The sequence below is a fragment of the Physeter macrocephalus genome, chromosome 18 (genome assembly GCF_002837175.3).
Source record: "Physeter macrocephalus isolate SW-GA chromosome 18, ASM283717v5, whole genome shotgun sequence".
Lineage (NCBI taxonomy): Eukaryota > Metazoa > Chordata > Mammalia > Artiodactyla > Physeteridae > Physeter > Physeter macrocephalus.
In genome coordinates this window covers 84,670,455-84,698,448 of record NC_041231.1, presented here as the reverse complement: position 1 = coordinate 84,698,448, position 27,994 = coordinate 84,670,455, and the positions used below count along the sequence as shown (strand labels likewise).

The 27,994-nt window shown below is 56.3% G+C and overlaps 6 protein-coding genes across 14 annotated transcripts; 2 read left to right on the top strand and 4 right to left on the bottom strand.

Annotated features, from left to right (window-relative positions):
- Positions 1-7: 7 nt before the first annotated feature.
- Positions 8-3,728, top strand: EGFL8 (EGF like domain multiple 8). Its single transcript, XM_007118606.3, has 9 exons — positions 8-989; positions 1,505-1,633; positions 1,847-1,969; positions 2,077-2,189; positions 2,290-2,385; positions 2,492-2,662; positions 2,753-2,832; positions 2,910-3,063; positions 3,361-3,728. Exons 2-9 carry the CDS (start codon positions 1,533-1,535, stop codon positions 3,408-3,410), a joined length of 888 nt encoding a protein of 295 aa, XP_007118668.2. The 5' UTR covers positions 8-989; positions 1,505-1,532; the 3' UTR covers positions 3,411-3,728.
- Positions 3,664-13,515, bottom strand: AGPAT1 (1-acylglycerol-3-phosphate O-acyltransferase 1). Of its 6 annotated transcripts, none has more exons than XM_028479853.2 (7): positions 13,364-13,515; positions 6,701-6,894; positions 6,342-6,475; positions 5,872-6,047; positions 5,623-5,718; positions 5,426-5,498; positions 3,664-4,896 (listed from the first exon to the last, which is right to left on the bottom strand). In XM_028479853.2, exons 2-7 carry the CDS (start codon positions 6,883-6,885, stop codon positions 4,712-4,714), a joined length of 849 nt encoding a protein of 282 aa, XP_028335654.1. In that variant the 5' UTR covers positions 6,886-6,894; positions 13,364-13,515; the 3' UTR covers positions 3,664-4,711. The 6 variants fall into 6 exon arrangements, with proteins under 6 accessions (XP_028335654.1, XP_028335652.1, XP_028335653.1 ...); XM_028479851.2 differs by lacking the exon at positions 13,364-13,515 and adding an exon at positions 12,902-13,017 and having other exon boundaries at positions 6,701-6,814; XM_028479852.2 differs by lacking the exon at positions 13,364-13,515 and adding an exon at positions 12,551-12,632.
- Positions 13,516-13,655: 140 nt separating this feature from the next.
- RNF5 (ring finger protein 5) lies at positions 13,656-16,229 on the top strand. Of its 2 annotated transcripts, XM_007118605.3 has the most exons (6): positions 13,656-14,014; positions 14,959-14,977; positions 15,074-15,186; positions 15,296-15,350; positions 15,427-15,544; positions 15,651-16,229. In XM_007118605.3, exons 1-6 carry the CDS (start codon positions 13,875-13,877, stop codon positions 15,746-15,748), a joined length of 543 nt encoding a protein of 180 aa, XP_007118667.1. In that variant the 5' UTR covers positions 13,656-13,874; the 3' UTR covers positions 15,749-16,229. The 2 variants fall into 2 exon arrangements, with proteins under 2 accessions (XP_007118667.1, XP_028335657.1); XM_028479856.2 differs by lacking the exon at positions 14,959-14,977 and having other exon boundaries at positions 13,913-14,014.
- Positions 16,230-16,407: 178 nt separating this feature from the next.
- Positions 16,408-19,408, bottom strand: AGER (advanced glycosylation end-product specific receptor). The gene is given in 10 exon segments (XM_028479843.1): positions 16,408-16,660; positions 16,783-16,909; positions 17,026-17,052; positions 17,328-17,469; positions 17,658-17,788; positions 17,881-18,114; positions 18,210-18,297; positions 18,413-18,477; positions 18,654-19,258; positions 19,260-19,408. Coding segments are annotated over 10 exon segments (1,587 nt in total). The 5' UTR covers positions 19,328-19,408; the 3' UTR covers positions 16,408-16,560.
- A 307-nt stretch (positions 19,409-19,715) lies between these two features.
- PBX2 (PBX homeobox 2) lies at positions 19,716-25,307 on the bottom strand. Of its 2 annotated transcripts, XM_024121960.3 has the most exons (9): positions 24,819-25,307; positions 23,747-23,820; positions 23,261-23,508; positions 22,971-23,161; positions 22,645-22,780; positions 22,372-22,525; positions 21,898-21,986; positions 21,689-21,775; positions 19,716-21,566 (listed from the first exon to the last, which is right to left on the bottom strand). In XM_024121960.3, the coding sequence occupies exons 1-9, from the start codon at positions 25,037-25,039 to the stop codon at positions 21,474-21,476; spliced, it is 1,293 nt and encodes a 430-aa protein (XP_023977728.1). In that variant the 5' UTR covers positions 25,040-25,307; the 3' UTR covers positions 19,716-21,473. The 2 variants fall into 2 exon arrangements, with proteins under 2 accessions (XP_023977728.1, XP_023977729.1); XM_024121961.3 differs by lacking the exon at positions 21,898-21,986 and having other exon boundaries at positions 21,456-21,566; positions 24,819-25,039.
- GPSM3 (G protein signaling modulator 3) lies at positions 24,567-27,790 on the bottom strand. Of its 2 annotated transcripts, XR_003677076.2 has the most exons (5): positions 27,660-27,790; positions 27,344-27,452; positions 26,933-27,132; positions 26,357-26,687; positions 24,567-24,788 (listed from the first exon to the last, which is right to left on the bottom strand). XR_003677076.2 is itself a non-coding variant. In XM_007118603.2 (4 exons), exons 1-4 carry the CDS (start codon positions 27,699-27,701, stop codon positions 26,550-26,552), a joined length of 489 nt encoding a protein of 162 aa, XP_007118665.1. In that variant the 5' UTR covers positions 27,702-27,790; the 3' UTR covers positions 25,912-26,549. The 2 variants fall into 2 exon arrangements, 1 of the variants encoding a protein (XP_007118665.1); XM_007118603.2 differs by lacking the exon at positions 24,567-24,788 and having other exon boundaries at positions 25,912-26,687.
- Between the last annotated feature and the right edge of the window lie 204 nt (positions 27,791-27,994).

Sequence of the window (27,994 nt, the reverse complement as noted above, 5' to 3'; positions counted from 1 at the left end):
AGGTGAGGGAGACCTGGCTCCCCAAGGAGGGTGGGGATGGAGAGCCTGAGGCCCGGGTGCCCGGATGCCTGGTCTGGGGTGGGACCCCCTTGGTGTTTCCGCTCTCTCAATGCCCATTCTGTGTGGGTTCCTGATTCTCTGCGGGTTCTTTCCTGCTGAGGACAATTCTCTTCCTGTCCCAGCCTGTGATTGGGGGGCTGAGCCCAGGGCTCTAGTGGTTTGGGCCCCAGCCTTACGGGTGGAATGCGCCAGCCACCCCCAGGCTAGACGAGGGGGCTAAGGGTCAGGGTGGGCATTTGTTGTGCCCCCTTTTGACCTTTGTAGGCCAGAGCTGGGTGAGGGGCTGGACAATGAGCCTCCTCTTCCTTGAAAGAAGGAATCTTGGTGGAGACAATAAGGCCCTGTCTGCTCTGGCATGGGGGGCGGTGGCTGACTCAACTTTGCATACCCCCCACCAGGCCCTAACAAATGTCATCAAGAAACGGGGGCAATTTTCGCAATTTTCCCTTTACTGCCGTGGGCAGTCTCCACCACACCCTTCTTTCTTTCCTCATCTGATCTTGCTTTTTCTCCCATGACTTGACCCCACTTTGTTCTCTGCCAGCTCTGCCTTTTCCTGCCCCTCAGTTCTTCCCTAGTCTGTGTTGGGTTGAAGGGTGGAGGGCAAGGGCCAGGGGTGCTGCTGGTGTTTAAAGCTAGTAGTCTCTGCTGATTTGGGGGAGTGCCAAAAATAAGGGGCCTCATACGGTTGAGAAGAGACTTCTAAGGGGCCCTTCGCTTGGCTGGGGTGGTGAAGGTAGTGGGATCTGGACCCCACTGAACTGACCAAGCTCCAGCTGTGGAGGAGGCTTGTGGGAGGGGGCAGGAATGGGAGGGCTTGTCTGGCCCGCCCCTCCTCTCCTTTGCAGCCCGCCCAGCCCGCCCACCAGTCTGAGCTGCTGCTTCTGAGGCTGGTGGCCTGAAGTCTCCAAGGATTGGGGGAAAGACAGGTGGGGAGAGAACGTCAATGGGGAAAGACTGGGGGTCACTCAGAGTCTTCGAGTGTGAATTGGGTGTGTTGTCTGAGTGAGGGGAGTGGGTCCAGGGTGTATGTGGTGGTGTGGGTGCGTGCGGGTAGCAGGAATGTGTTTAAGGTGGGGTTTCCAGGTGTGTGGGTGTGTATAAGGTGTAAAGGGGTGTAATGGTGCATATCTGATATTTTGAAGGTAGGAGGATTAGGATGGAAGAGGGCACGTCAGAGACAGGAGGGTCATGAGGGGAGGTGGAGGGAGTGTGTCGGGCTGTGAGTTTGTATGGTGCTGCATGGACCATGACGTGCTTAAAGGAAGGGAGGTGTTTGTTAAATGTACCTGCAGGTGTAGACAATCCTGGTGGCTAGTGCAAGTGTGCAAATGAATGTCCTGCCCCACTTAAAGGGCACCAGCAGACTGCTCTTGGAAGGGTTGGAACTGGAGAAGTTAACAGGAGAGGGGAAGAGCCTCCATTAACCTCTTCTTGCCTGCAGCTGGCAGAGTCTGAAGTCAAGGAGAAACATGGGGTCCAGGGCTGAGCTGTGCACTGTCTTAGGCGGACTCTCATTCCTCCTGCTACTGATGACAGGCGAGGGGGCCAAGGGTGGATCCCTCAAAGAGAGGTGATAACAGAGGGGACAGGGCCAGGGGTGAGGTCTTCATGAAACCTGCCGGGGCTGGGGCTTCACAGGTGGCAAAACAAAGCTTAGAAGGGCGGGGAGGCTGTCATTTTTAGGGAGGGTGGGGCCTCAGTGGAGCCTGAAGGGAAGTGGGGCTCCTGGCTCCCCAGGGCCTGGCCCGCTCAATGCCTCTCACTTTCCCCTGCATGGGTACAGTCAGGGGGTCTGCTCCAAGCAGACGCTGGTGGTCCCACTCCGTTACAACGAGTCCTACAGCCAACCCGTATACAAGCCCTACTTGACTCTCTGCTCTGGAAGGCGTGTCTGCAGCACCTACAGGTGAGGGGTGGGGAGCCTGGGCTCTGGGGTCTCTCAAGAGGACGAACCCCCCCAAACCGGGACCAGGACCCATATGCCGATGTCCAGAGCCCGGCGCTGTGTTCCAGGACCACGTACCATGTGGCCTGGCGGGAGGTGAGGAGGGAGGTGCAGCAGACCCACGCCGTGTGCTGCCAGGGCTGGAAAAAGCGGCATCCTGGGGCGCTCACCTGTGATGAAGGTGAGGCTGGGTCTTCCCAGGCCTCGGGGGAGGTGCGCCCCGCCGGGCTGGAGAGCCAGGGCTTCCGCTCGGTTCTGAACCCCGCCTCCTGCGCCCGCAGCCATCTGCGCCAAGCCCTGCCAGAACGGAGGCGTCTGCGTTCGGCCAGACCAGTGCGAGTGCGCCCCGGGCTGGGGTGGAAAGCACTGTCACGTGGGTGAGTTGCCTCGCCCTCCCTCGGGGTGGCGCCAGGACCTCCCTACCCGCAGTGGCGCCCACCTCCGCCCCGCCCCCCTCAGCCCCCTCCTCTTTCCGGTAACTAGACGTGGATGAATGCAGGACTGGCGTCACTCTCTGCTCGCACGGATGCCTCAATACAGCGGGCAGCTTCACCTGTGGCTGCCCCCTGGGCCTGCTGCTGGGCCCGGACGGGCGCACTTGCGCAGACGGGGCCCCAGAGCCCCCAACCAGTGCCAGTATCCTCAGCGTGGCCGGTGAGTGGGTGGGTGCTTGGGGCATGCGGAGGGCCGGACCAGAGGCGGGGCCAGGGCAGTGGTCACGATCGGCTCGCTCCTTTGTCCCAGTTCGGGAGGCTGGACACGATGAGCGTGCCCTGAGGCGGGAGATTCGCGAGCTGCGAGGGCGCCTGGAGCGGCTGGAGCAGGTGAGTGGAGATGCCTGGGGCCAAGTCTGGGTGGCAGACCCCACCCCCAACACCCTGAGGTGTCTCTTCCTTTGTAGTGGGCCAGTCAGGCTGGGGCCTGGGTGCGAGCAGTGCTGCCCATGCCCCCAGAAGAGCTGCAGCCCGAACAGGTGGCAGAGCTGTGGGGCCGAGGCGACAGGATTGAGTCTCTCAGTGACCAGGTTCTGCTGCTGGAGGAGAGGCTAGGTGCCTGTGAGTGCCCATACTCCTCTCTGCGGGGACCCCCATCTCCCAACAGCTGCCCCCAGCTCTTCCAGACAGCTTTTCCCAACTGTTTTCTCTTGTCCAAAATCTCTTCTCCTCCACTCACTCACCCCATACCTTCCCCAGATTTCCGCACTTTACCACCCCTTCTCCTGGTCTGTCTCCAACTTGGTGGTTCCACTTATTGGTGAGTGAGACTGTCAATCCTTCAGTGTCCAGGGCCCACTCCAGGCATCCAAGAAGTCCACAGTCACTGTGTCTGCCTGTCTCCTTGTCATTAACCAGGCTCCTGTGAGGACAACAGCCTGGGCCCAGGCCTCAATCGGCAGAGCTAAGGAGCCTCTGCAGAGCGCCCCTGCCCCACTGATTTATACAGAAACTGGACCCACTAATCCTCTGGGATTGGCCGGCTGGGGAGCTGCAGATAAGGCTATCTGCCACTAAGGAGCAATGAACAATGGAAACTTTGGAAAGCTGAAGAAAGGAGGAAGGAGGGTTGTCTTGGCCTGCCCGAGTCTTCCGGCTGGGGCAGAGGCCTGGATGAGAACTGCTTTTTTAACTCCTTAACAAACGCAGCCAGAAAGTGCCCAGATCTCTCTCAATCTTTATTCTCGGTTTCTTGCTGTTATCCAGATAATTAATAAAAATCAACCACGCAGAACTGGGTCCCACCCTCTCCTTTTGCTCCCAGCCCACCTCCGTGGTTGTGAGCACAGGTCTGGGGTGGGAGGCAGGGAGTGGCTAATGCCACAGGGAGGAAATGAAAACTGGCTCAGAGAGGGGAAGCCTCAAAAGAAAGAGAAATAAATTAAAAGCCCTCCCATCCCCTCCAGCCAGGGTTCAGTTCCTTTCCCCAACTCCCCAGGGTGAAGTGAGTGCAGCACCTGATGTCTGCCTCTTCCCCTTGTGTCTGGTTAGAATGGTACAGCGGGGCCGTAGGGGGCTTGGTGGGGCCAGGACCACTGAACAACTATACCCAGGGGATGAGGGGAAGCAGAAATGTGGCATCCGAGAGTGTGCTCAACCCTGGGCACTTGGACAAGGGCAGGGATGAGACCTCTGAGTGACAGAGTCCAGCCCCCACTGGCAGGAGGCTCCAAGGGAAGGAGAGAGAAGGTGCTGAGGAATGTTTCCAGGATGAGCCTGGGAGAAGTATTCCAGGCATCAGCTTCCAGCCACAGCGTGAGGAGTCGACCTCACAAATGGATGAGTCCACTGAATCCGTGGACATGGGAGTGAGAAATTGTTCCACAGAGTGGATGAATCCACTGGCCAGTGTGGGGTGGAGAGGTAGAGAAGACCACAAAGGAAGAGGGTCCACTGGGGACAGAATGGAGTGTTCCTACCCTTGTGTAGGCTGAACCACTGAAGATGAGGGGGAGGCAACTGTCCCACAGACAGGATGGCACAGAAGGTGGGGTTCAGAGTGGAGGTTGCACCTAGGCAAGAGTCTGTTGAGGGGCGGTGCTGGGAAGGGGGCAGGGAGCGGTGCTGTAACCACATTCACTTCAGAAGTTGAAGATTCCAAAGAAGAGAACAAGTGGGGAGAGGGGAAATGAGGAAGAGGGCTTGGCCCAGCTTCAGGCCCACTGGGCTGGTAGGTGTGGAGACGGTGGGGGGTAGATGGGAAGGGAGCTCAGAGCTGGGCCTCGCCCACCCCTCCAGGCTTCTTCAGATAGTCACCACCACCCCTGCCATCAGTGGAGATTTCCCGGAAAACGGTGAGCATGGAGTGTCGGACTGTGTCGGCCAGAGCTGGGACGTCATCTGGTGTGAGCCCTTCTGTGGGCACTGGGGGCAGCACCCGTACCTGACATCGCCCTGGGAGGGGGGTGAGCACCATCATGGCCTGTCTACCGGGACTCTGCCCACAGGTGGAGCCTGGTTTCTGAGCTCTCCTGATACTTACTCCCCTCCTCAACCTTTCAGTTCTCTGCCGTGGACAGCTCCCCCTCAGCTTACCAGCTGCCACCTGTTCTCTGAGGCCCTCCCACACAAAGCCTTCCCCAGCCCCAGTCCAGACACCTCAGCACCCTGCCAGCCCCACTGTCTGGGTTTAGTGTTCACCGCCGAATGCTGTAACTGCACACACAGGCTTTATCTCTCCGGCTAGACAGTAATGGCCTCTCTTGGAGGGACCAAGTGTTACCCATCTAGCAGGGTACAGGGGGTGCTTGGTGCTTAATAAATAATAAATACTTATTGGCTGATGGGGGGTCACATTAGACGATCCTGTGGACATCTCAGTGCTGACGCTGACTGAAGCTCCTGCCCCACGGGGATGTCCCTCTAGCCTCTCCCATGGCCCTTCTGGCCACCCCCCAACCCCAGATCTGCACAGAGCCCTCACCTGAAGTGAAGCGGCGCTCCTTCTTGCAGTAGAAGTCTTGATAGGAGGACATGACTATGGGTACAATGGGAACCTGAGGGAGAGGAAAAGCGATCAGCCCACGGCTCCCTCCTGAGGTCCCCAGGACCAGCCTCCGCCAAGAGAGGAAGCGATGGTGGGGGCTTGAGGGTCAGTAGTAGACGGGAAGGAGTAATCACCTGGGCCTGCACTGCAAGGTGGAAGGCGCCACGTTTGAAGGGCAGCATGGAGCCATTGTGGTTTCTCGTGCCCTCAGGAAAAACCCAGACCCGTACCTGGGAAAGAAGAGAGTCAAGGAAGACACACATATGGAGGGATCAGAAAATGGTTGTGATGCTATAACGGGACTTCTGAGGCCTGGTGGCCCTGCAGTCAGTTTATTTACAACTATTCTACTCCATGACCCCCATTTCCCCAGGGTGACTCACATCCTGTGTGAGCAGGGTCTGGGCGACCTCAGACATGACACTGATGGCATCCCCAGTGCGCTTCCGGTCAATGAAGATGACTCCTGCCAGCCAGCAGGCCAGCCCGGCAGAGCCGGCCCACAGTAGCTCGCGCTTGGCAATGGGCACACAGCGGCCTGGCAGTACCTCCATCATCCCTAGGGCAGAGGTGGGGGTGGGGTGAGGATACCTCACCCAGGTCATCACCCAGGGACTAGAGCTAAAGGAAGATGCAGACCTGGGGGCGAGGGGTGGGGGAAGCCCCAGAAAGTAAGAAAAGGTGACTAAAGATGTATTATCTTGCTTATGAGGGCAGCTCTACCCCAGGGCAAGAGGCCGGCAGAGGGAGCAAGGGGGCGACGCCACAGATGAGCAAGGGTTGAGGACCTCGAGGGGAGGAGATCCCAGGGAGGGCTGCAGGAGGATGGGCGTGGCTAGGGGAGGCTGCTCACCCAGCAGGTCGAGGGAGCTCTGGTGGTTGGAGACGACAACGTAGGGCTGTGAAGGAGGGAAGTGGTGAGCCCCTCGTACCTCCACACGGATCCCGTACAGGTATTTGATGTGAAGCAGCATCAGACGCAAGATCCTGTGGAGGTTCCACATGGCAAGGGGTTCCAGCGGGACCTGCTGACGTCCACCTGCAGACCTCCGCCCCCCTCCCCCGCCCGTCTTCCTGGGCATCTTTGCAGTCTTCTCCGCTTCCTTGTCCCTGGGCTCGCTCAGTGTCTCCTACACACTCAGCGCCCTCCCCGTCCACTGCTTGCTTCTGACCCTAAGGTTCCCTCATCACCCAAAACCCCTTGCCCCTCACTTCATGTTCTCGACGTTGCGTCCTCGCACGGCACACACAGGGATGGCGAGCACGGCCAGGAAGAGGATCCAGCCATTGTAGAAGGCCATCTTGAAGAAGTACTTGGCACTGGGGCTGCAGAACCACAGAGTGGGCAGCAGGAGGAGGAGAAGCAGTAGAGTCCACAGCCCCGGCCACAGCTCCATTCTGGTCACCTGCAGGGGACGGGGCGAAGGACGGCGGGCCTGGTGCCTGGACTGGGGGCGGGGCGGGCGAGGTGCAGAAGGCAGGCTTTGGGGGGGCTCTGGGGGCCAGGGCTCCCATTAAAACCTGTCCAGAAAGCCTCTCCAGGATGGGGGCGGTGGGGATGGGAGCTCAGGACTGTTCTCCCACCCCTCTCCCTGAAGGATCCAGATACATTCAGACATGAGACACAAGATATGGACATCCACAACTCACAGACACATGACAACAACAGGACAGTAATAATAGCTAACTCTTGTAGCTGGTAAGGATCTTATAATGGTCTATTCCTCTGCTGTCCAATATGGTAGCCACCAGCCACATATGGCAACTGAGCACTTGAAATGTGGCCTAGTCTGCATTGAGGGGTGCTTAGAGATATAAAATACACATCAGATTTCAAAGACTTTGAATGAAAACCAGAACGTAAAATACCCCATTAATAATCTTTTAGGGCCTCCCTGGTGGCGCAGTGGTTGAGAGTCCGCCTGCCGGTGCAGGGGACGCGGGTTCGTGCCCCGGTCCGGGAGGATCCCACATGCCGCGGAGCGGCTGGGCCCATGAGCCACGGCCGCTGAGCCTGCGCGTCCGGAGCCTGTGCTCGGCAACGGGAGAGGCCACAACAGTAAGAGGCCCGCGTACCGCAAAAAAAAAAAAGCTGGGCCGGCGCGCCCGGGGCCGGTGCCCGGCAACGGGAGAGGCCACAACAGTAAGAGGCCCGCGTACCGCAAAAAAAAAAAAAAAAAAAAAAAAATCTTTTATATTGATTACATTGTGAAATTATAACCTTTTGGACATACTGGGTTCAATACACTAAAATTAATTTCACCCTGCTACTTTTACCTTTTTTATGTAGCTACCAGAAAATTAAAAATTACATATGTGGCTTGCATTATAGTTCTGTTGGACAGGGCTGGTCTATATACTATGTTAAGTCCTTAAATATGAAACACACGATTTACGTTTTAAAGGAGATAAGCCCAGAAAGGTTAAAAAACTTACTTGAGGTGATATGACTCCTAAGAGGCACTTCCTAGCTTAAAGCTAAGCAGCTTGCGCTCCTAACCTGCTGCCTGCATATATACACACAAGGGCACATGTAGCACGCAGCAGATACAGTGGAAATGACAAAACACTCACAGACATTCTCCAGGGGCTGACTGGCAAGAATAAAGGCTCTGTCACTAACGCAAACTCAGACACACAGAGTCATACAAAGACTGACCTGTTCACACACATACGCAAACTTACAATCACACCCATGACCGATAAAGGATGGGAAATTCATACCCAGTAAAACCCCTCTCCACCCCGGCAGGCTCACTGTTCCCAGATAAACCCATGGACATACCTGTATCTATTAATCCTGCTCCCACAAACAGGCAAACAAATCCCACCACCCACTTCCCTCCCTCCCAGCAATACTGCAGGCAATGTGGTCAGACACGCAGTGAGTAAGGCTTCACCAAGCAAAAAAAGGAGGGCAGAGAGTAAAAGGGTCATCACACCACCTGCCCTGGGAGAGGAAAGAGCTCAGGAGGAAGAGGCACAGGCATGCAGAATCTGCTCTTCAGGCTCTTCCTCCTTCCTCCACTCTGCCCCACAGTTTGGGGCAGGGTCACAATTCACAAAAATGGTGTTCAGGCAAATATCTGTCACTCGTATCAAGGCCAAAGGCACTGCCTTCCAGTGACAGAAGGGCTGTGCTCCAAGGTAAGTCCATTGCCAAGGGTGAAGGTAACAGGTGATAGAGGAAATGGGACTCTGCCAGCTCTAGGACAATAGGCTTTCTGAGTTGCTTCATCCTACGGCCCCTGCAAGTTGGAAAAAGCGTTTCTCCCCTGGACTATTTGCAACAGGCTCCTAACCCTTCCCCTTCAATCCATCTTCCACATGGCAACCACAGATGTTTCTGTGACACAAATTTGAGCATCTCTCTTGCCCAAAGGCCCTTCTTGACAAGTTGACTTCTGCTTACACCTTTGGCCACCTCCCGACAAAAGCCTTTTCGCTCTAGTCAAACTGATTTACTTCAGTTCCTCAGACACACCATTATCTTGCACGCTTCTGTGCCATGAACATGCTGTTCCCTTTGGCTGGAATGTTCTTCCGCCTCTTCACTTGCCTTATACAGTTCTGTGTCACTTTTTGGAGGTCTTCCTGAACCCCTCCAGGCCTGTGTTTTCATTACACTTTTACCTTGATCACTGATTCTCCAAGTGCAGAAAAATAAATTCTTGGACCTCACCCCAGATTACTGAATCAGAAATTTAGGCCATTGGGCCCATGAATCTGTATACTATTTTAAACAAGCCATCCAGGTGAGTCTGATGTGCACATAAGTTTGAGAACCACCCATCTTGACACTAGACAGGGTGTAACCACTTGAGGTTACCTTTGTTTCCCTCCCTAACGTGTAAGCAGCTTGAGGACAGGGATTGTCTTATTCCCAATGCCCAGGACGAAGGAAGCAGAGAAGATGCTCAATAAACATTTGCTGAACAGATTCTAAGGCTGTGTACATACCCACATAGCCATAATTAACGAGACAACAGTTCTGAACACCAATCAGATAGCTACCCTCTTGAGGACTATTAACTATGAAAAGAAAAGCCACCAAGAAAGCAATGAACACAGCAGGCCTAACAGTAACCTACTCTGGATACACATACACAATACAGGGTCACGGTGAAGCCAGAGTGACAGCAATCTAGACAAGATGGCACATACCATCTTGCACACAAGAGAAACATACAGAAAGGGGATTAACATGCCACAGGGGAAAGATGCCGCTGTCATCAAATACATGCCAACAGTGCAAAGAGCGGGGGACAGATAATGTACATGGCAGAGCTGACGCCGTGCTATGCATTGAGCTCCATGGACACAGACTGTTCACAGGCACCGGATGTAACGTGTATGAAGAGACACAGGCCAGCGGGATCAGCAAGGTAAGGCATATGGGGATGGTTCTTTAGGGACATGGAGGCCCAGTTACCTTTTTCTCTAATATGTGACATTAAGTGACTCCCTCCAGAGCAGAGATGTCCGAGGATTTATAAGCACAATGGAGTGCCAAGTGAGTTAATGAGCATACGGGCTCACAAAATATATTGGCAATAAAATTATGAAATAAATAGTATATGTAACCAGAAGTACACAAGCTGTGGACGTGTCACATCAGCACATCATGCGAAGGGGCACACGTGTGCGGTGTGAATTGGGACTGGGAAAATGCATGCAATAAACAGGCCAATCCGATCACAACACGAGTGTACGCTAGTCAGCTAGGCCACGAGATCCCACACACGAAGATGACTGCATATGGTAGGACTGTGCACATAACCTGTGAGCCCAAACAAAATAAGGTATGATCTCTGCATGCTAAAGTAAACATGCAAAGTAAACATAAGATGTGCAAGAAACATGAAACCACATAACAGATGCAACAGATGAGAACACACACATGTGAACACGTCAAGACTGGACTTGAGACACGGACATAAGATATGAGAACAGGCAATTCTGATGGACGATAACACATCTTTTCTCCACAACCCATGGAGAGCACAGGACAAACTTGCCGCACACAAGCCATTAAACACATCAAAGGCACACCCACTCAATGTAGAAAACATGGCCCCCCACAAGGCATCTGTATGTCAGTAAGGGTCGAACACAGCATGGAAGGCCACTGAGAAACAAGAGGTCCTGTGCCTTGAGAGAAACAGGTGTCTCAGGGCATCCCTAGGAAGCAAATTCTGCTGGGGAAAGGAGGGCACTAAACTGCCTTCTGCCTGCCACTACCCCCCAAGGGTCACGTGGGGCCAAAGGGCAAGAAAAGGAACTGGGGAAGGTGTTGGGGCTTTCCTCTCCAAGATTCCCTGTCCACACCCCCATCTCAAGTTCACAGGGTCTCCATCTCTCCTCCCTCGTGTCTCTTCCATCCTTCCTCCCTCTCAGGCCCCCTCTCCTTTCCCCAGCAACCCTCTCCCAAGTCGGCCCGTATCCTTTTCCCACCAAGCCTCTCCCCAGCCCGCCCTCCCAGACCCAATCTTTCCCCCATCCCCTCCTCCACATCCCTTTTAGCCCCCTCCTCCCTCCTCCTCCCATCCCTTTCCTGCCCCCACCTCAGTGGGGTGGGGGGCCTGGGGGGCTGGCCCCCTCCCCAGCCAGGCTGCGGCAGCGGTGGTGGCGGGTGGCTGTGTCTCTGCCTCAGTCGGGGTGTCGGTGCCAAGGGGGCGACAGGATTTGGGGGTGTCCTAGCCCCGGCCGATGGAGGGGAGGTGAGAGTGGGAGGCTGGGCCCATAGCGGTAGGAATGGTGGGGGGTTGTCCCCCCAGCTCCCTCCCTCCCTCCCTGCTGTCTCTCTGAGGGCTGGAGCTGCTGCTGCCGCTATCCCCCGCCACCCCTCCCCACGCCCGCTGGTTTCCGGGGCTGGCCAGGAAGTAGGGGGCGGTGATGGGCGCCCTGTTTTGCCAATCGCCTCCCGGGGACCCAGGCGTCTCCTCCCCACATCGTTCAGTCTCCTCTTGCTAGCTCCACCCCACGAGAGCTCAGCTGGGCTCCGTCTCGGTCTCTCCGGCCTTTTCTGGCTCCAGCTGCATCTTCTTTTCTCCAACTTCCTTTCAAAACACATGGCTTGCGTGTCCCTTGGTGCTGTATTCCTTCCTTGGCCCGTTCCTTCTCATTCTCCATCAGCTCTCCTCTTATTGTCAACTTGTTTCTTTTTTTCTCCTTAACTCCCACATCTGCTGCTTATTCCCTCCAACTCCAACCCTTTTCCATTTCCCTCTTCCTGTTCCCCCATTCAAATCCAAATATTTATCAAGCACCTACTAAATGCCAAGCTCTGCGTTCTTCACCTCTTTTCTTTTCCTCTCCAGGACTCCATCTCACCCCACCTCACCCTCCAGCCCTCTTGTCTGGTTTCTGCCCTTTGTCCCTGCCACTATCTCCCAGCAGTCCAGCTCCCTCCTCCACTGACCTCCCCCCCACCCCCACCCCCCCTTCCTGGTCTTTGGAGAGAAGGGACACTCAGGCCCTCTCCCTGCCCTTTTCCTTCTGTGATGTACTTTAACCTCAGTACCTTTTCTTTTCTAGTTCCTTCCTTCCTATCAGTCTCCTTATTCACCCAAGCTGAGACTACCCCTCTCCTCAACATAGAAAAAATGTATTCTTCTTCCAATGGAAACTGGGCATTAGGGTTGCTTTCTTGAAAAAATAAGTGAGGAAGAATGCTGATTCCTCTGGGATAAGCATGCCTCCTTAATTTTGTAGTATGTACCTAGCTCTCTCTCCAGCCCCTGCTGCCCTCTCCCCCATACTCCCATCATCCCCTTATCAGGATCATTCCATCACGCCTCCCTTCTTGGTCTCCACTTCTGCCTCTCAATAGGGTTTTTCCCTAAACCTCTACACGCTTCCATACTAACCTCCCCTGCCGTAGGCAGCTCCTAACTTCTCACCGTTCCTCACTGAGTCACGTGGGACCTTTTATCAGGATGTTGTTGAAGAACCCTCAGCTTGTGTCTGGCCTCCACCCCCACTAGGCACCTTTGCCCTGAAAGAGTTTACACGCCCTGAGGAACAAGATGTAAAGAACACTGGTAATGGGAGGACTATTACCTAGTTCTGCTCCTTGAGCCACAGTGAGGGCCACTGACTGTAGAAAAGGCCCAAACTCGTACGAAAGACCCAAACTCTGAAGCAGCTTGCCCAAGTCCCAGGGGCCCAGCCCAGGAGGAAGACCCCAGTTCTGTGGGGCACAGTACAAGAAGGAAGAGGCGGGCCTAACCCCTTTCCGCCGCGGGTCGCCTAAAAGGGGGTGGATCTCGCCTCTACACCCCCTCACAAAGGGGTGGAGCTAGATCTTTTCTGCTCTTAAGGTTTAAAACGGTGTCTTGGGCAACTCTGTTCTACTCTGTGTCACATTAAAAAGGGGATGGGCCTTTACTTCATTTCTGCTCTGTAAATCACCTAAAGAAGGGCGGGCTGAGTCGTCCAGCCGGGGGAGATGGGTTAACACCAGCGCCGCAGATCGATGTTCGCACCATCCAAACGTCGGGCTAATCCCAGTTCTGCTCCCTTCTTCACTAAGAGGGAGGGGCGGACCCAAGTTCTGCTCTTTACGTCACCGAAGGAGGCCGGAGCCATTTTGAACCCTGCGACCCTAGCATTTGTCCTCTTTTCCGAGCTCTTCGCCGTCTTTTCCGACCTCGGCCAATCAGGGGCGAAAAAAACGGCCCAATCAGTCGAGAGAGACCGCAGTCGGAGGACCCGGATGAGGCCGAGACAAGGCCTTTGAACCCTAAACCCCGCCAATTGTAGAGCGGTCACCATGGCGACAGTATAGCGGTGAAGGGGTGGGACCAGAGAAAGCGCAACTCTCATAGGATTGGCCCACCCCTTCCCTCCGCCTACTGCGCACGCGCGCTTTACCTGGCCTCCATTTTCCGTCGAGTTCTAGCCAATTAGTTGCTTTGGAGCTATACGCTCCAAAGTCCAAAGGAATCCGGACGTTCTCTGAAAGAGGAAGTAAAAGAAAGACAGGGGCTTGTAGTGGGCGAGGTCTAAGTAGTCTTGAGCCAATTGCTTCTGGCCTTTGGTTATGACTGGCAGCTACTCAGACGAATAAAGCCCTCCCTGGCCGGGGCGACTGGACGTATGGAATATTTACCAATCCCATGGCATTGCAAACTGACTGTGACTGTATTAGCCAATAGTCATTGTGCAAGGGCGGGACCGCGTAAACCTCTTTCCTCCCCCGCCATTTGGACCAGTCCTTTCTTTCGATTCTGTATGATTGGCAGGCACTGAGACCAATAGTGATTAGAAAACCTTGAAGCCTGCCGAAAGATCGTGGGCAGGAGGCGGTTTCTCGATTGTTGCGGCGCCTGTATGTGTGTTTCGGGGGATTAAGGGGCACGCGGGGGGCGAAACAGTACCGGCCATGGCAGCAGCGGAGGAGGAGGACGGGGGCCCCGAAGGGCCAAACCGCGAGCGGGGCGGGGCGGGCGCGACCTTCGAATGTAATATATGTCTGGAGACTGCTCGGGAAGCTGTGGTCAGTGTGTGTGGCCACCTGTACTGGTGAGAATCTGAGAGGGGTGCCAAAAGGAGTGGGGTTTAGATTTATACTGGGGAGGCTGGGGGCGGGGGGGACCATACAGTCATACTAATAGGAGGGCACATTCTCATAGGTGAGGCCTGAGGCGGGTTCTTACGTGTTTTTGGGTATGTGTGGGCGAGAGGGTCACGTCTGTACAGAGGAGGACTGTGGAAAGGAAAGTCATAGCAACTAGGAGCCAACCTAGTTGTGTTAAGAGGTGCGTTAAGAGGAAGTGGGGCGCAGGGGGTGGGCACTGCACATCTGTGCAGGCGAGACGGGAGCCACCTTACCCCAGGGAAGGGAGGGGTCTTAGCTGTACACGTGGGATCGGATTAGACTCAAAGGTTAGGGGAGGCACGCATCAGTTGAGTAGGGGGAGACCTAGGGAAGGTGGGATCACATGCAGGTGAGATATGGCAAGGGGTGGTATGAGAAACTTGGGGACAAGGGCACTGTGGAGGGGTAGCCCCCAAAGGTTAAGGAGTTGTGGAAATAGGGACTTTGTTGGGCATAGGAGAGAGGAAAAGGAGTAGCAGGAGAAGGTGCTGGTAAAGGGGGTTTGGTCTGGGAGTGATGGGGGCAAGGATGGGGCTGGGGCTGAAAGAGGAGACCTGGAAATGGGTGGTTGAACAGGACTGGAAATTAAGTCGAAAGGCAGAGAAGGTAGGGGTGAGGATTATGTGTGTGTGTTTGCTGGGGGAGAGGAGAGAGGAGAGGGTTGAGCATGCTGAGGATGGATGTAGCTTTAGGTGTTGGAAGATCAGAGAAGCCGCAAGGCCAAGTTGGCTAGTATGGTAGGAGTTGTGGAAAATATGAAAAGAAACAGCAGGTAACACCTGGTAAGAGGGGGAAAGATGGGACTCTGAGGTTGGGTCTGTGTCTCTCTTTTGTGTAACTGGTTTGACCTTTCTCGTTCCCCTTCCAGTTGGCCCTGTCTCCATCAGGTGCGTACGCAGAGGAGATGAAGAGGGAGATGGGGAGGTCTGAGGAGCTGGAAGACCCTTCTGTATACTGGAAATCACTACATTTTTTTCCCCCAGTGGCTGGAGGCACGGCCAGAGCGGCAAGAGTGCCCAGTGTGTAAAGCTGGGATCAGCAGAGAAAAGGTTGTCCCCCTTTACGGGCGAGGGAGCCAGAAGCCCCGGGATCCCAGGTGAGAGAGGGGAGGTGGTGCTGAGGAAAGGTGGAAGGTTCTGCTTGGGGAGTGGGGTATGGAAGAGGAGGGACTATTTCCTGCTGATAGTCCCTCTCTTCTTCCTCAGATTGAAAACCCCACCCCGCCCCCAGGGCCAGCGACCCGCTCCAGAGAGCAGAGGGGTGAGTCTTGTCTGATTGTATTCCTTCCTTGCCAAAGACTTGCCCCGTTCCCCACTGACTTTCTTCGTCTCCCTAGGGATTCCAGCCATTTGGCGATACTGGGGGCTTTCACTTCTCATTTGGTGTTGGTGCTTTTCCCTTTGGCTTTTTCACCACCGTCTTCAATACCCACGAGCCATTCCGTCGGGGTACAGGTAAGAGCCTTCCCTCAGCTACTACCAGCCAGCCCTCTGAATCTCCTCAGCCCCGCTTCCAGCCTACGAGTGGATACTTCTTCGACAGCTTTCCTCTCTTCCACAGGTGTGGATCTGGGACAGGGTCACCCGGCCTCCAGCTGGCAGGACTCCCTCTTCCTGTTTCTTGCCATCTTCTTCTTTTTCTGGCTGCTCAGTATTTGAGCTGTGTCTCCTTCCTGCCCACCTCCAGCCAGAGGAACATCAGTATTGGGGGTCCCTGCTGACCCTTCCTTACTCCCGGACCCTCCCCTGTAAGCCCTCCATTTTTGTTGGCTAAGGGCAACCCTGGCCACCTTCCAGGAGAGTGTGGGGAGGAGGAGTGACACCTGTGCATAGAATGGGAGCACCTTTGCTCGGAACTGCTCGCTCAGTAGCATCGTAACTCCCAGCTCTGGGAGAGGAGGATGGACTGAAGACAAGGTCTGTCTCCCCTCTCTCCTGATCCTTTGCTTCCCCCACCCATTTCTCGATTTGATGTTGAAAGGTGGGCAAGGCTTCCTCTGACTCTCCCCCATATTCCCCTTGTTGATTTAATTTAATTTTTCTCTCCCCGGTGTCTAATGTGGGTCCTGACTCTTAAGTGCTTCCTTCCCCTCACTACCTCCTTTATTACAAATTCAATAAACAAGGTGAGATGTATTCACGGGAACTCTGCCCACCTTTGTCCATCCCTCCTTCCTTCCAAGACAGGAGCATTTCTCTCCAACTTCAGTAGATGTTGGTGTGGTGTGGCGAAGCATGGGGTGAGACCCTCTCCTTCAGGGCTCTCAAGGGTGCAGGGGGTGAGGGCATCACACATACACAAGAGCAAGTGTGTCAGGTGTTTACTCATCACTGTTTGTGAGAGGCTGTGGTTGTGGAAGAAAGTTTGGGGAGGTGGGGTAGAGATTATACAGGGGAGAACTGGTCTGGGGCCAGAAAAGAGGGTGGGAAAAAAAAAGGGAGCTGATGGATGGGGTCTGGCTGTGGGCTCCTCAAGGCCCTCCTGCACTGCTTTCTGCCGCCTCAGGCTCCTCGGGCTGATTCAGCTCCGTGCGCTCCTCCTCTTCCTCCTCCTGGTTTTCTGGGGCCTTCCTGGGGAGGAGGATTGGGGAGAATTCTGCACATGGTTCCCAGCACTCCGTCATTTCTCCCCCCACACCCCTGCTTGCTGCCTGGAAGCCCTTAGTCTGAGGTGTCTGGCTTCCTCCACTCACCTCTCCTCTCCTCTGCGTTGCCGCCTTTGCCACATGATGACCCCAATGAGCAGGGCGGCTGTCCCCAGGCCTCCCAGGATCCCCAGGGCCAGGGCTAGAGTTCCCAGCTCCGGCCCTTCCACAGAGCCTGTAGGGAGACGGGGAGAATTGAGGGCACAGCCCTCACAGTTCCTTTCTTGTTCACCATCCCCTCAGTCATGCTGAGGTCTGTCTGCTTCTCTCTGACTTTATCCAGCCCCTCACCTGCAGTTGGCCCCTCCTTGCCTGTTTCTGGAAAACAAAGTCAGAAGGGAAGGCTTCAGCTGGGAGAAGGCTAGTGGGAGCCCCGGTGGAGCCTTTCCCTTTCTTCAGTTTAGAGGGGAGAGGGGACAGGCTGGGCTGTTCTCTTGGGTTGTGTGGGGCAGAGAAGCCCTGGGTGTGGCTGAACTGAGGGAAGCGTGGGGTGGCTCTCGGGGACAGTGTTAGCATAGGGTAGGGAACTGGAGCCTGCACTGTCCCTCAGCCGCCCCCAGGGTCCCTTGGGATTTGGAGAGAGGTTTCCTCACCGATGATGCTGACGCTGACAGCATGGCTCTCCTGGGGCCCGTGGCTGGGATGGGTGGCCACACAACTGTAGGTTCCCTGGTCCTCAGGCCCTACCTCAGGGAGCAGCAGCACGGAGCTGGGGGGCAGGGGCAGGGGCACGCCCTGGTGGGGAAAAGGGGACAGGAGACTATGAAAACCCCTGCCAACACATCCCATACTGCTGTCTCTGCCTCCACATCATCAGATACCCTTGTACCTCCTCGCCTGCCTCGCTCTCCATGAACCCCCTGCCCTCCTAGTTGCCAATGACGTATCTCGCTACCTGCCAGCCCCCTCTCCAGGTCACTCACATCCTTGATCCAGTGGATTTGAGGAGGGGGCTGGGCAGGGGCTTCACAGGTCAAGGTCACGGTACCACCAGGAGCTACTGCTCCACCTTCTGGCTCCACCACCAACAGGACTTCCTCCAGTGGCACAGGCTCTGGGGGTGGGGAGGGGCATGAGGTTGAGAGTTACACCTGTCTATGGTCCCAGTGGCCATGGGCTTAACCCTCTCCTTCCTGAGGGTCATACCTTCCGACAGGTGCTCACCCAAGTTGGGGCCCTCCCCAGTTCTGCGCTCATCCCAGACCCTGAGCTGGATGGGGGCCGTGTGCAGGGCTCGGCGCCGGGGAAGGCCAGGGCTGAAGCTACAGGAGAAGGTGGGGTGGGGAGCTCCTCCCCGGGCTGGGGTCACCATCAGCTCCGAACGGAGTGTGAAAAGCCCTGTCTCAGGGTGTCTCTTGGTCTCTTCCTTCACAGACACTCCTATGGTGGGGGGAGGACAAGGCAAGACATTCCAGGGTGGGTATGGGAGAGCGATCAGAAAGAAGGCAGACAGGAGGGGAGACGCTGGGACTCACCTTTGCCATCAGGTATCAGGGTTTTCCCATCCAAGTGCCAGCTAAGAGTCCCTGCAGGGTAGCCCCCCTTGGACACACATGTCCCCACCTGGGGAAAAAGTGACCTCATCATCTTTGAAAATAAGAGAATCCATACACATACGTACAGCTACACTCCCCTCCCATTCTCAGGACCCCTTTCCAAATCTCGCCTTTTCTCCTACCTTATCGGGGACACCAGCCATGAGTTCAGAGGCAGGATCAACAATTTCTGGCTTCCCAGGAATCTCTGAAGGAGGGAAAATTCCAATCAGAGGCTGCAGCTTTGAAGATACACCCCAGCTGTGGGAATGGGGGCAGCTGAAGTCAAGTTCTCACATGCCAGGGCCCAGGAGTCAAGGGCTGGGGTAGAAGGCTTTTCCTTAGATGAGAGGTGGGCTGTGAACAAGGCCCTGGAACCCTTACGATAGACTCGGACTCGGTAGTTGGACTTGGTCTCCTTTCCATTCCGGCTCATTGCCCGGCACCGGAAAGTCCCCTCATCCTGGATCCCCACAGCCGGCAGGAGGAGGGAGCCGTTGGGGAGGACACGAGCCACGCTATCCCAGGGGCCTCCCTGGGGAGATAGGACCTTCCAAGCTTCTGTCCGGCCTGTGTTCTGGGGACAGAGGAGAGGGGCCTCAACAGTGCAAGCCCTTTGGGAAAGGGCTGATGAGGTAGGGAGGTGGGGAGGTGGGGAGGAGGGGATGCGAATCGTCATTGGTCTCTCCGGAAGTGGGGAGACAGGAGCCCCACTTACCAGTTTCCATTCCAGCTGCTGGGGTGGTTTCTTGGGGGCCCCCTTACAGTTCAGCACCAGTGGCTTCCCGATCCTGGCTGTGATGTTTTGATCCCCTACTACTGCCCCTGGGAGACAGCACCACAATGGAGGGGCAGGAAGGGAGATGGGAGCTAATAAAACTAGAACAGCGTGGATGAGGGAGACTGAAAAGCAGTACCCAGTTTCCTGGAAAGTTGTGGGGAGTTTCGGGGACAGGGGCAGAGTGCTTTCTGCGGGGAGGATTGGTGTGTGGGGGGCAGGGCTCACCCCACAGACTGAGGACCAGCACCCAGGCTCCAGCTGCTGCCCCTGCTGCCATCCTGCTTCCTTCCCAGGCTCCTGGCTCTGTCTGCCCCTTGCTGCTGTGGCCACCACCCTAGGTGGGGCTTGTACCCTCTCCCCTGCCCCCATCTCCCCAGTCTTGTCCCGTCACAGGGAATGCTAGGAATTCATGCCTCTCTCGGACAAGAGTCCTTCAGGTACTGGGAGAAACAGCTGTCACCCCACCCCTGGGCACTGCCAGCCTCTGGGTACAGCCACATCCATGGGGGTGGGGAGTGCATCTCCTAGGGTCTCTCATCCCCTCAGGACCCCCAACCTATTGCACCAGACCACCCAGGGCTACTGGACGACTAGGCGAGGTTGCTAGGCAACAGGGTTCAGGTCTGCTGTTTCCCATGGAGAGGAGGCAGGGGTGAAACCTGGGGCCTGGGTGGTGAGGGCAAGGCCGGGGAACTCGAGGGGGAAAAAACCCGTTTGGGGATTTATGAGAGAAAAAAAGTTCCCATGTTTTTGAAAAGAATTCTCAACTAAACCCAGGGAAAAAAGAAATTTCTTTATTTAAAACTGCATTTTTTGTTTTTTGTTTTTTTCTGTGAAACTACAAGTTTACAAGTGAGGAGAGAACTGCCCCCGGCCCATGCCTCCCCCACCCATCACACTCCCAACCTGCCCCCCCAGTCCTGCCTGGATCTTTGACGGGAGGGGTTCCCTACTGACAGTCTTGTGAAATCCTGAGGATATTTGAGGGGTTCAGATAGTAGGGTTCAGGGCCGAGGGTGGGACAGTGGTGATTTTACCTTCCCTCATACCTGGCTTTTTGCAGCCTCCCTCCTCTCTCTCCCCACCCTCTCGATTTTGGACTGAGAAAAAAAAAAAAAAGATACCTCGTTTCTGGGGAAACGGAGGGAGATACATACACAAACACCCCAACCCATATTTAACATATTTGGCAATAAACCCCCTCCCCATTCTTCCCCCTCCAATCTGCAAATAGTGGTTTAAAAGAAAGATTTTAGATGTGTCACTCACAGGGGAAGGTGACATTTGCTCAAAATTACCGAGTCTAGCCCTGCCCAAGGGTGGTGGGGAACAGGCTGGCACAGCAAGCCCTGACTGCTTCCACACCAAATGCAGCAGAAAGCTGCCTGCACAAGCAAAGAACACCTCAGTGACCTTGGAAGCAAAGGAGAACACCTAAGTGATTTCAGGGGGGCAGGTTTGGTGCCCTGCTAAATGTACTTCCTGATGAACAGGAGTGGAGGCAGGCAGGCCTCTTCACCAGTTCTATTTGTTCCCCTTTCTCTTATCATGACCCCTTTGGCTATCACCCCTAATGTGGGAAAGCAAGAAATGAAAAAAAAAAAAAAAATCAACATATTTATAAAAACATCTACTTCCCCAAACTAAATTAAAAATTAAGAACCACCACCACCACCAAAAATCCCCGAAATAAAAATTAAAAAAAAATACAGATGGATCCCAGGGTTAATTTTTCTTTCCTTAAAAAAAAAAAGTTCAACCCCAAAGCCCAGTCAACAATTCCCTAAAGTAGCAGAAACTCCCTCCGAGGTAGATATCTGAGTCAGACACTCCCGTCCACCGAGCGATTCTATTGGTTTAAGATGAGCTGCGTATGAGGTAATAAAGCCGTCTGGAGGGGCAGGGGGTGGGGAGGCACAGGGGGCGTGACCCATGTCTTCTGTCCAGAAGTCATGTCCCCATTTTTGGCATCTCTGGCTGGGCAGGGCTGGCATCTCCACAGATCCCAGAGCAGATAAGTGGGGTGAGGGAGAGTGGGGGATCCCAGAGAGAGAGAGAGAAAGAGAGAGAGAGAGAAACAGAATAGTTGTACGTGCGTGTATGAGAGGAGGAGAGGAAAAATCTGAAAAATAGGAGTCTGGGTGCGTGTGTTTCTACGTGAGAGAAAAAGGGGGAGCAACAAAAAGAATGAAAAGGGAAAAAAAGGGGAGACACACCCCACTTTCCCCTTAAGGGGCCCCATCTTCCCTGCCATGTAGTCAGCACCCCCAGCACTGAGAGAGTCTGGCCAGGGAGGGGATGACCCCCGTTTGCCCTTCTCTATCTTGTGCTTCTCCTCTGTCTGGGTTTTGTCCTCTGGATGCCTGCGTCCTCTTCGAGAGGTGCCTTGTGAGCCCCTAGCCCTGTGGCCCTGAGGGGCGAGATCAGTTGGAAGTGTCAGAATGAACGCTCCCTGGTCCCTCTGTCGGGGATGTCACTGAGGACGGGGTCACAGCCTCCTGCCAGCCACCGTTTGCCTGGAAAAAGAGGCAGACAGTTGGGGTAAGGCTTTAGGAAACCCAGCACAGGGGACAGCACTGCCAGGGAAAAGGCCCTCCCATCCTGGTGAGAGCTGGAGAGAGGGGCTTCAGGTACTCACCCTCATTTCCCGAGGGCTATACATCTGGCCTGCCCCGAGATTATCCCCGTAGCCCCCTGGCCCCATCGAGTGTCGGAGTGATTCCACCTGCAGGCAACAAAGGAGGATAGGACACAGTGAGAAGCCTCAAAAGAAAAAAAGTCTCATATCCTAAAGTAGGGAAACTGAGTTTGGGAAAGCCCTACTCAAGGCGAGATGGACCACCTGACCTGGGAGGCAGAGTAGGAATCTCCGTTGAGCCCGGGCATCCCCAGAAACATGTCACCGGATCCTGAGAGATTGAAAGAGCCGCCAGAGCCTTGGGGGAGCAGAGGGGGAATTAGGGAAGAGTGTAACAGAGCCTGTGATGGCAGACGGGAGACTCACCACAGCTCTCAGTTTTCAAAAAGCCCCCTGAACTAGCTCTCTGGGGGTGGGCCACCGTACACAAATTCTCCACCAAACAACACTGCAACACTCAGACGGAGCAGGCTGTTGCTGAGCCTCCCCTGGCCACTTGCTGGAAGAAAGGCAGAAGTAAATTCACTAGAGTGGCCTCTGTCCCCTGATATCCCCACCCCATCTCAGCTTGGTCCCTCTCACCCCAGAAGGCCCCCTCTCTGCTATGATCCTGCCTAGACAGGAAGCTGGAACAAAAGCAGGAAGCGTGCAGAACAGCCAGCCAGGGTGGCAGGGGGATCCACCTGCGGAGGAAGGGGGCGTCGGGGAGCTGGTGCGGCTGTGGCCTCCCTGGGTGACTGACACAGCGGTCTTGACAGCATAGATGTTTGCCTCCTCTTGGAACTTTCCAATATTTTTCTTATAGCGAATCCGCTTGTTGCCAAACCAGTTGGAGACCTGCGGGGTGTGGGGCAGAAAGGAGGGTCAGGTGGGAACCTGTCCCTCTGTAAACACCTTAGTCAACAGGATTGGAGAGCGCTGTGCCCCCAAAACCCCTCCCCACGCCTCCCCAGTACCTGAGAGACAGTGATCCCGCACTTCTTGGCGAGCTCCTCCTTAGCCTCCTCACTAGGGTATGGGTTACTCAGGTGGGAGTAGAAATACTCATTTAGGACCTCAGTGGCCTGTTTGCTGAAGTTACGGCGTTTTCGTCTACAGAGGAGAGAGGGGGTGGTGAGGAGGATGCTGGTGTCCCGGCAGGGCCACCACGTTGATTAACTCCAGAGAGCACCGCTGTCACGGAGTATATAGTGCTGTGTTGCGCAACCTGGTGGCCCAGAGGCTTGGAGAAGAACGTGAAGGAGCTGGGTGCTGGGGGCTGGCCTGGGGCCCTGGGCCCCACCTGGCATCCAGGAAGCGGGAACGCAGGATCATGACGGCCTCGCAGGTGCTCTGCTTGAGCTGCATCTGGATGGCGCTGAACTTCCGGTGGATGATGCTCACCATGCGCTCCATCTCCTTGGGCGCCACCGGCCGCGTGCGGCTCTGCTCCCTCAGCAGGTTCATGACGTGGGTTGTGAACTCGTTGCATGCCTGCAGTGGGGGCCCGTGGCCTGGTGAGGAGGAGCCCCTTGGCCTTGGGATTCCCCCTAAGGGCCTCTCCCTCCACCCGCTCCAGCTTCCTCTCCTCACCTGCTCATACTTCTCCAGCTCCGAGTGGTAAATGTGGCGGATCTGGGCAAGTTTGCTGCGATAGTCCGAGTGTTCGATGGAGTTGTCAGGGGACACGCCGCCTCCGGAGGCTGCGGCGGCCGCAGCTGCTGCCGCTGAGCCACCCCCTTTCTCAGGCCCAGCCACACCTTCTGCCAGAAGCATGTTGTCCAAGCGCATCAGCTGTGGGTCCACAGGCTCCTCCTCTTGGGAGCTTCGAATGCTGAGGCCTAGCGTGCAGGCGAGTGGACTTAGGGACCCAGGGACCCCACACCCAGCTCTCAGCCCTCCTGGTGCCTCCCGGACACCCAAGTCTCCAGGCCTGGGTTCCCTCCCAGGGCCCCCTTAGCAATCTTCCTGACCCACACTTTCCTCAGGGCCCCAAGTTGTCAAACTCGTAACCCCAGTTTGATAGTGAGCAGGGTTCTGTCCCCGGAGTTGAGGAATCAGAAGGGGGGACCCACGTACCGGTTTTCTCCTTGATTTCACACAGGACGCTAAAGAGAGCAGGCTTCATTCGGTGGCAGTTTAGGGCGTGTTTCCTTGGGAGGGATGGGAGAGAAAAATTGAGAGGCTACAGAAATGGGGGAGTGGGAAAGACAACCACAAAACGAAACACCCACGAGGGTAAGAGAGGGGAGCCTGGGAATAAGGGAGGTGGTGGGTAAATCTGTGGCGGGAGAAAGCAGGATTGGAGGCCGAATGGAGTTGGGGGTTTCTTGGGAAGAGCTCAGCTCCCAGAGTGTGGAGACATAGGGAAGCTGCTTGGCTTTGGCTGGACGGAGGGAAGGTGCAGCAGGCTAAAGGCACCATGGCCGGGTGGAGGTTGTGGGAGATGGTCTAGAAGGGTACAGAGGGGATTTGGGGAATGGCTGCAGAAATGAGAGTGACTAGGTAAATTTCAGCGGAAGACAGAAGGAGGCTGGGGAGAAGAGTCAGAGTTTGAGGTGCCAGAGGGGGTTAGGGGTGCTGAGCTAAAGTGGGGAGTTCGGTATAGAGGTGTGTGAAGGGTCCTGGGACTGAGCAGGATGGGAGGCTCTGATGCTCCTAGTGTCAGCTGAGCAGGGGCAAAGGGTGAGCGAGGACCCTTGGAGGCTGGGCCATGCATGGAGAGAAAGGGTCGCAGCCCTGGGAAGGGGTGTGGAGGCTCCTAGGATGAGGGTGGGCTGGAGAGTTAGGGGAGAAGACAGCATAGCTGTTTCTTAGTCTGGAAGCCAGAAGAGGGCTCTGGAGATGGAAAGATGTTCCAGGGGAGTATGTGTGTGTGTGTGTGTGTGGGGGGGGGGTGTCAGTGAGAGACCGGGGGGTGGGGTGAGGAGTGAGACCACCTAATGTTCCCCTTTTTGAAGGTTTCAGGGACTGGGGGTCAAGGAAGGTTTGAGAGGGATCACTTATCTTGGGGCTCCCGGGAGTAAGGAGAGGAGAGAAGAGCTGTAGTATCCTGGGGAGGGTCCTGGAGTTGGGGGGCTCCCAGAAGATTCAGAGCTTGTGAATGGGGCTTCTGCTGGGTCTGTGTGGGGACCGAGTTGGGGGCACTCACTTGGCCTGGGCCTCGTCCAGGCTCTGGTCGGTGATGGTCATTATCTGCTGCAGAATGTCCCCGATGTCTTGCTTCCCTCGGCCTCCCGGGACCCCCCCGCTACCCCCACCGGGATCTCCACCACCGGGAGGTTCGCCAGGGCCCCCAGGCTCCCCACCCACCAATCCAAGGCCCCCCCGGCCCCCGCCTGGAGGGGGCGGCCCCAACAGCCGCTCGTCCATAGTTGGGGGGGGCCCTGAGGCCCCCTCCCTGCTCCGCCCCTCCCCCCCGCGCCTGGTTACTTCCCCCCCAAACTCGCTGGGGCCGTTGCTCCCTCCGCCCCAACCCCCGCCCGTCTACCCCCCTCCCGGCTCTCCCGGGGGTTCACCCCGGTCCTGAAGGGAGACCTGGGGTACCGTCTGGGCCCCCCACAGGAGACCCCGGCCCCCGGCGGCGGAGAAAATGGAGCCGGAGAGGGAGAGAGAGAGAGAGAGGGAGAGAGAGAGAGAGAGAGAGGAGGCCCAAGCGGGGGTGTGTGTGAGAGAGAGGGAGGAGGGAGGAGAGAGGAGGGGGGGAGCGAGGGAGGGAGGCTGGGGGAGGGGAGCCGGGGAGGAAGAGGAGGGGAGAAGAGAGGAGGAACAGGGAGGAGCTGGGGGCGGAGAGAGACACACAGAAACGGAGGATCGGAGACGAGTGGAGGAGGGGAGAGGGGACGAGGGGAGGAGACTAGCCCGTGGGGAAAATAAGGGAAGGTCCCAGGAGCTGGACTTCTTTGGCCTTGAAGCGGGGGCGTGTTGGAGGCTGGGGGGGCCTTGCACCTGGGTTCTGAATCCGGGATCTAGCTGATGAGGACTCTGGCCGCTGGAATGCCTGGGTTCCCAGACAGCTTAGTTCATATTTCTTATCCTAATGACTCCCCTCCCTGTTCTACTTAATTAAAACCAGGAGAGGGGGGCTGGGGGGGATAATTAGGGAGGTCTCCAGCCGCTGCTTAATGAGACAGTAATTAACCAGCCAGGGAGGGAAGCTGGCCTCTGGCCAGACTGGGGAGAGTGGTGGCCTCCGGCCTCACCCTCCTACCCTCCACCCCACCACCCGAGACACCAGTCTTCAGTCCAGAGGGGAATTACATTTATTCATATAACCAAACATCAGACAGGTCAGAACAGCAGTGGGAAGGGAGGGTGGGCAGGGCTAAATGTCCATTCACAGCCTGTAGGCCCCTCAGTCCAGGGGCTGGGTGTGCCGGTGATGGAGGTGGGAGAACAGTCTTTATGTCTTTGCTGTGCCCTCTCTTCCCTTCTTCTTACTGAGAAGGAGGGTGGAACTGTCTCTCAGGTGAAAACCTTGGGAGATTTGCCTTTCCTCTGGGAAATGAGCCCCTCAGATCCTGCCTGGTGGCTTGACTACTGGGGGTGTCCCCACAGTTCAGGACCAAGACTCCCAGCCACTCCCTGAGATCAGAGGAGAGGGTGAGGTGTCCCACTGTGGCTAGGATCCTCTCATGGCCTCAAGCTCCTACATACTTGGTCATGGAGGGAGTTAAATGTCCATCCTACCTTGACTATTCCCAGGGTTTGAGGATTTTCACCCGCTCCAGTTCCCAGAAAAGGTGGATGAGGGCGATGAATATTGAGATTTCTGCTGGGTCTTCCAGTCTCTGGTGCCCCTGCCTGGCAGGGTTGAGGGCATGCAGTGGGCTGCCCAGCTTTTGAGCCCCAGGAGTGCAGAGGGGCTGGTGGGGCTCAAGTCTCAGCAGGTGTGTGGGGGGGGCTGGGACCTTTGCTCCTCCATTCGACCCCCACCCTGAACTCTCAGCAGCAACTCCAGGAGCTCCTGTCCCCCTGGGGGTAAGGGAGGCTCTGACCGCTGGGCTTCCATCCGCTGGCTCTGGAGGAGTGGAGGGAGGGGAGGTTGTTGGTGAGGTTCTAAGAGGAGCAGGGCTTGAAAGGAGCCAGGGCTGGTGTGAGGGGCATATAGGACACCTGTGATGGGGGTAGGGGGAGTAGGACCTGGCGGGGCAGGGGGGCAGATGCCTGAGGAGAAGGAGGGGTAGGACCCCCAAAGAGAACAGGGGCCAAGAGACCAAGAAGCCTGGGTCTTGCCTCCTGGTGGGGAGGGGATGGGTGTCTCACCTGGTGACTGAGGATGGTGCTGTAGAGCTGTTCTCTGTCCTCAAGGGGCCGGGGCGGGGCTCGGCCTAGGCTTGGACGGTTCTGGGGGGGATGGAAGGTGGCCCTCTGCTCTTCTAGGCGGCGGGACTGGGCCTCTGCCACCAGGTCCAGAAGGAGCTCAGTCTGCAGGGAGAGCAGGGAGGCCGAGCGGGGCCCCAGGGCTGGGGAGAGGAGGGAGGAGGGCTCAGAGACCCAGAGAATTTGGCAGACAGCAGTGGTGGGTGTGTGTGTATGGGGGGTCAGAGCTAAGGGGGTGTGATGGGGAGTCCGGAGGAGGTGGGGAGAGAGCCCATGATGGATTGGGCCTTGGTCACGGGATCAGGAAGGATGTGGGCACCAGGGTCAGGGAGCTCCTTGGGTGGGTCGGGGTACCTGTGTGGCGGGACCCTGGAGGAGGAGGGGACGGAGGAGCAGATCGCCAAGGCCGATTGCTGGTGTTCACAGGGGGCCAGCCAGGCTCATCCTGATGGGGGCCCTGATGCTGAGAGACATCCGTTCCAGTCAAGTGGGGGTGGGGTGGGCAGAGGGCTAGGCCAGCAGCCCATTTCCTCTCTCTGCGTCTCTGTTCCTGCCTCTGTGCCCAAGCCTGTCCAAGTCCCTTTAGTCCACCATTACTCAGTCTCTGCCTCAGGTCCTCTCACCTCCCTCTCTCCCAATGCCAGCCTCCCCAACCCGGTGCGGAGCTCACCTGCTCACCATCCTCTTCCTCCTGGGGTCTCTCAGCCTCCATCCCCTGGAGGGGAGAAACCGATGGGGGAGGGGTAGCTCGGATTTGGGAGGAGGGACGGAACCCCGAGTTCCTGAGGGGAGTAGGGGCTGAAAGGGGTGGGGGTGAGCCGGGGGCTGGATGCCTGGGTACTGAGCAGGAAGCTGGGTTCCTGGTCAGCAACCCCCCCGGGCCCCGCCCATCCCTGTCAACTTCCTCCAGTTCTCTTTTCCCACCCAACGGCTTGCTTGACCTCTCTCGCCCCGGGGGAGCACAGAGACTGGAAAAACTCCTCCAGCTGCAGTAGGGATGGGGGT

What these genes read in the sequence shown, in the direction of transcription:
- EGFL8 (XM_007118606.3), top strand. Translation starts at nt 1,533, where the DNA reads ATGGGGTCCAGGGCTGAGCTGTGCACTGTCTTAGGCGGACTCTCATTC. An exon ending in GGTGGATCCCTCAAAGAGAG is followed by an intron (nt 1,634 to 1,846) that starts GTGATAACAGAG and finishes GCATGGGTACAG; the next exon opens with TCAGGGGGTCTGCTCCAAGC. An exon ending in GGAGGAGAGGCTAGGTGCCT is followed by an intron (nt 3,064 to 3,360) that starts GTGAGTGCCCAT and finishes GTCATTAACCAG; the next exon opens with GCTCCTGTGAGGACAACAGC.
- AGPAT1 (XM_028479851.2), bottom strand. Translation starts at nt 12,978, where the DNA reads ATGGTGCGAACATCGATCTGCGGCGCTGGTGTTAACCCATCTCCCCCG. An exon ending in CTCAGCCCGCCCTTCTTTAG is followed by an intron (nt 6,815 to 12,901) that starts GTGATTTACAGA and finishes GTGGTTCTGCAG; the next exon opens with CCCCAGTGCCAAGTACTTCT. An exon ending in CGCAACGTCGAGAACATGAA is followed by an intron (nt 6,476 to 6,700) that starts GTGAGGGGCAAG and finishes GAACCTCCACAG; the next exon opens with GATCTTGCGTCTGATGCTGC.
- RNF5 (XM_007118605.3), top strand. Translation starts at nt 13,875, where the DNA reads ATGGCAGCAGCGGAGGAGGAGGACGGGGGCCCCGAAGGGCCAAACCGC. An exon ending in CAGAAGCCCCGGGATCCCAG is followed by an intron (nt 15,187 to 15,295) that starts GTGAGAGAGGGG and finishes CTTCTTCCTCAG; the next exon opens with ATTGAAAACCCCACCCCGCC. An exon ending in CCGCTCCAGAGAGCAGAGGG is followed by an intron (nt 15,351 to 15,426) that starts GTGAGTCTTGTC and finishes TCGTCTCCCTAG; the next exon opens with GGATTCCAGCCATTTGGCGA.
- PBX2 (XM_024121960.3), bottom strand. Translation starts at nt 25,039, where the DNA reads ATGGACGAGCGGCTGTTGGGGCCGCCCCCTCCAGGCGGGGGCCGGGGG. An exon ending in TGAAATCAAGGAGAAAACCG is followed by an intron (nt 23,509 to 23,746) that starts GTACGTGGGTCC and finishes CCTGCACGCTAG; the next exon opens with GCCTCAGCATTCGAAGCTCC. An exon ending in ATTCCTACTCTGCCTCCCAG is followed by an intron (nt 21,776 to 21,897) that starts GTCAGGTGGTCC and finishes TGTTGCCTGCAG; the next exon opens with GTGGAATCACTCCGACACTC.
- GPSM3 (XM_007118603.2), bottom strand. Translation starts at nt 27,701, where the DNA reads ATGGAGGCTGAGAGACCCCAGGAGGAAGAGGATGGTGAGCAG. An exon ending in AGGAAGAGGATGGTGAGCAG is followed by an intron (nt 27,453 to 27,659) that starts GTGAGCTCCGCA and finishes GATGTCTCTCAG; the next exon opens with CATCAGGGCCCCCATCAGGA. An exon ending in TCCAGGGTCCCGCCACACAG is followed by an intron (nt 27,133 to 27,343) that starts GTACCCCGACCC and finishes TCCTCTCCCCAG; the next exon opens with CCCTGGGGCCCCGCTCGGCC.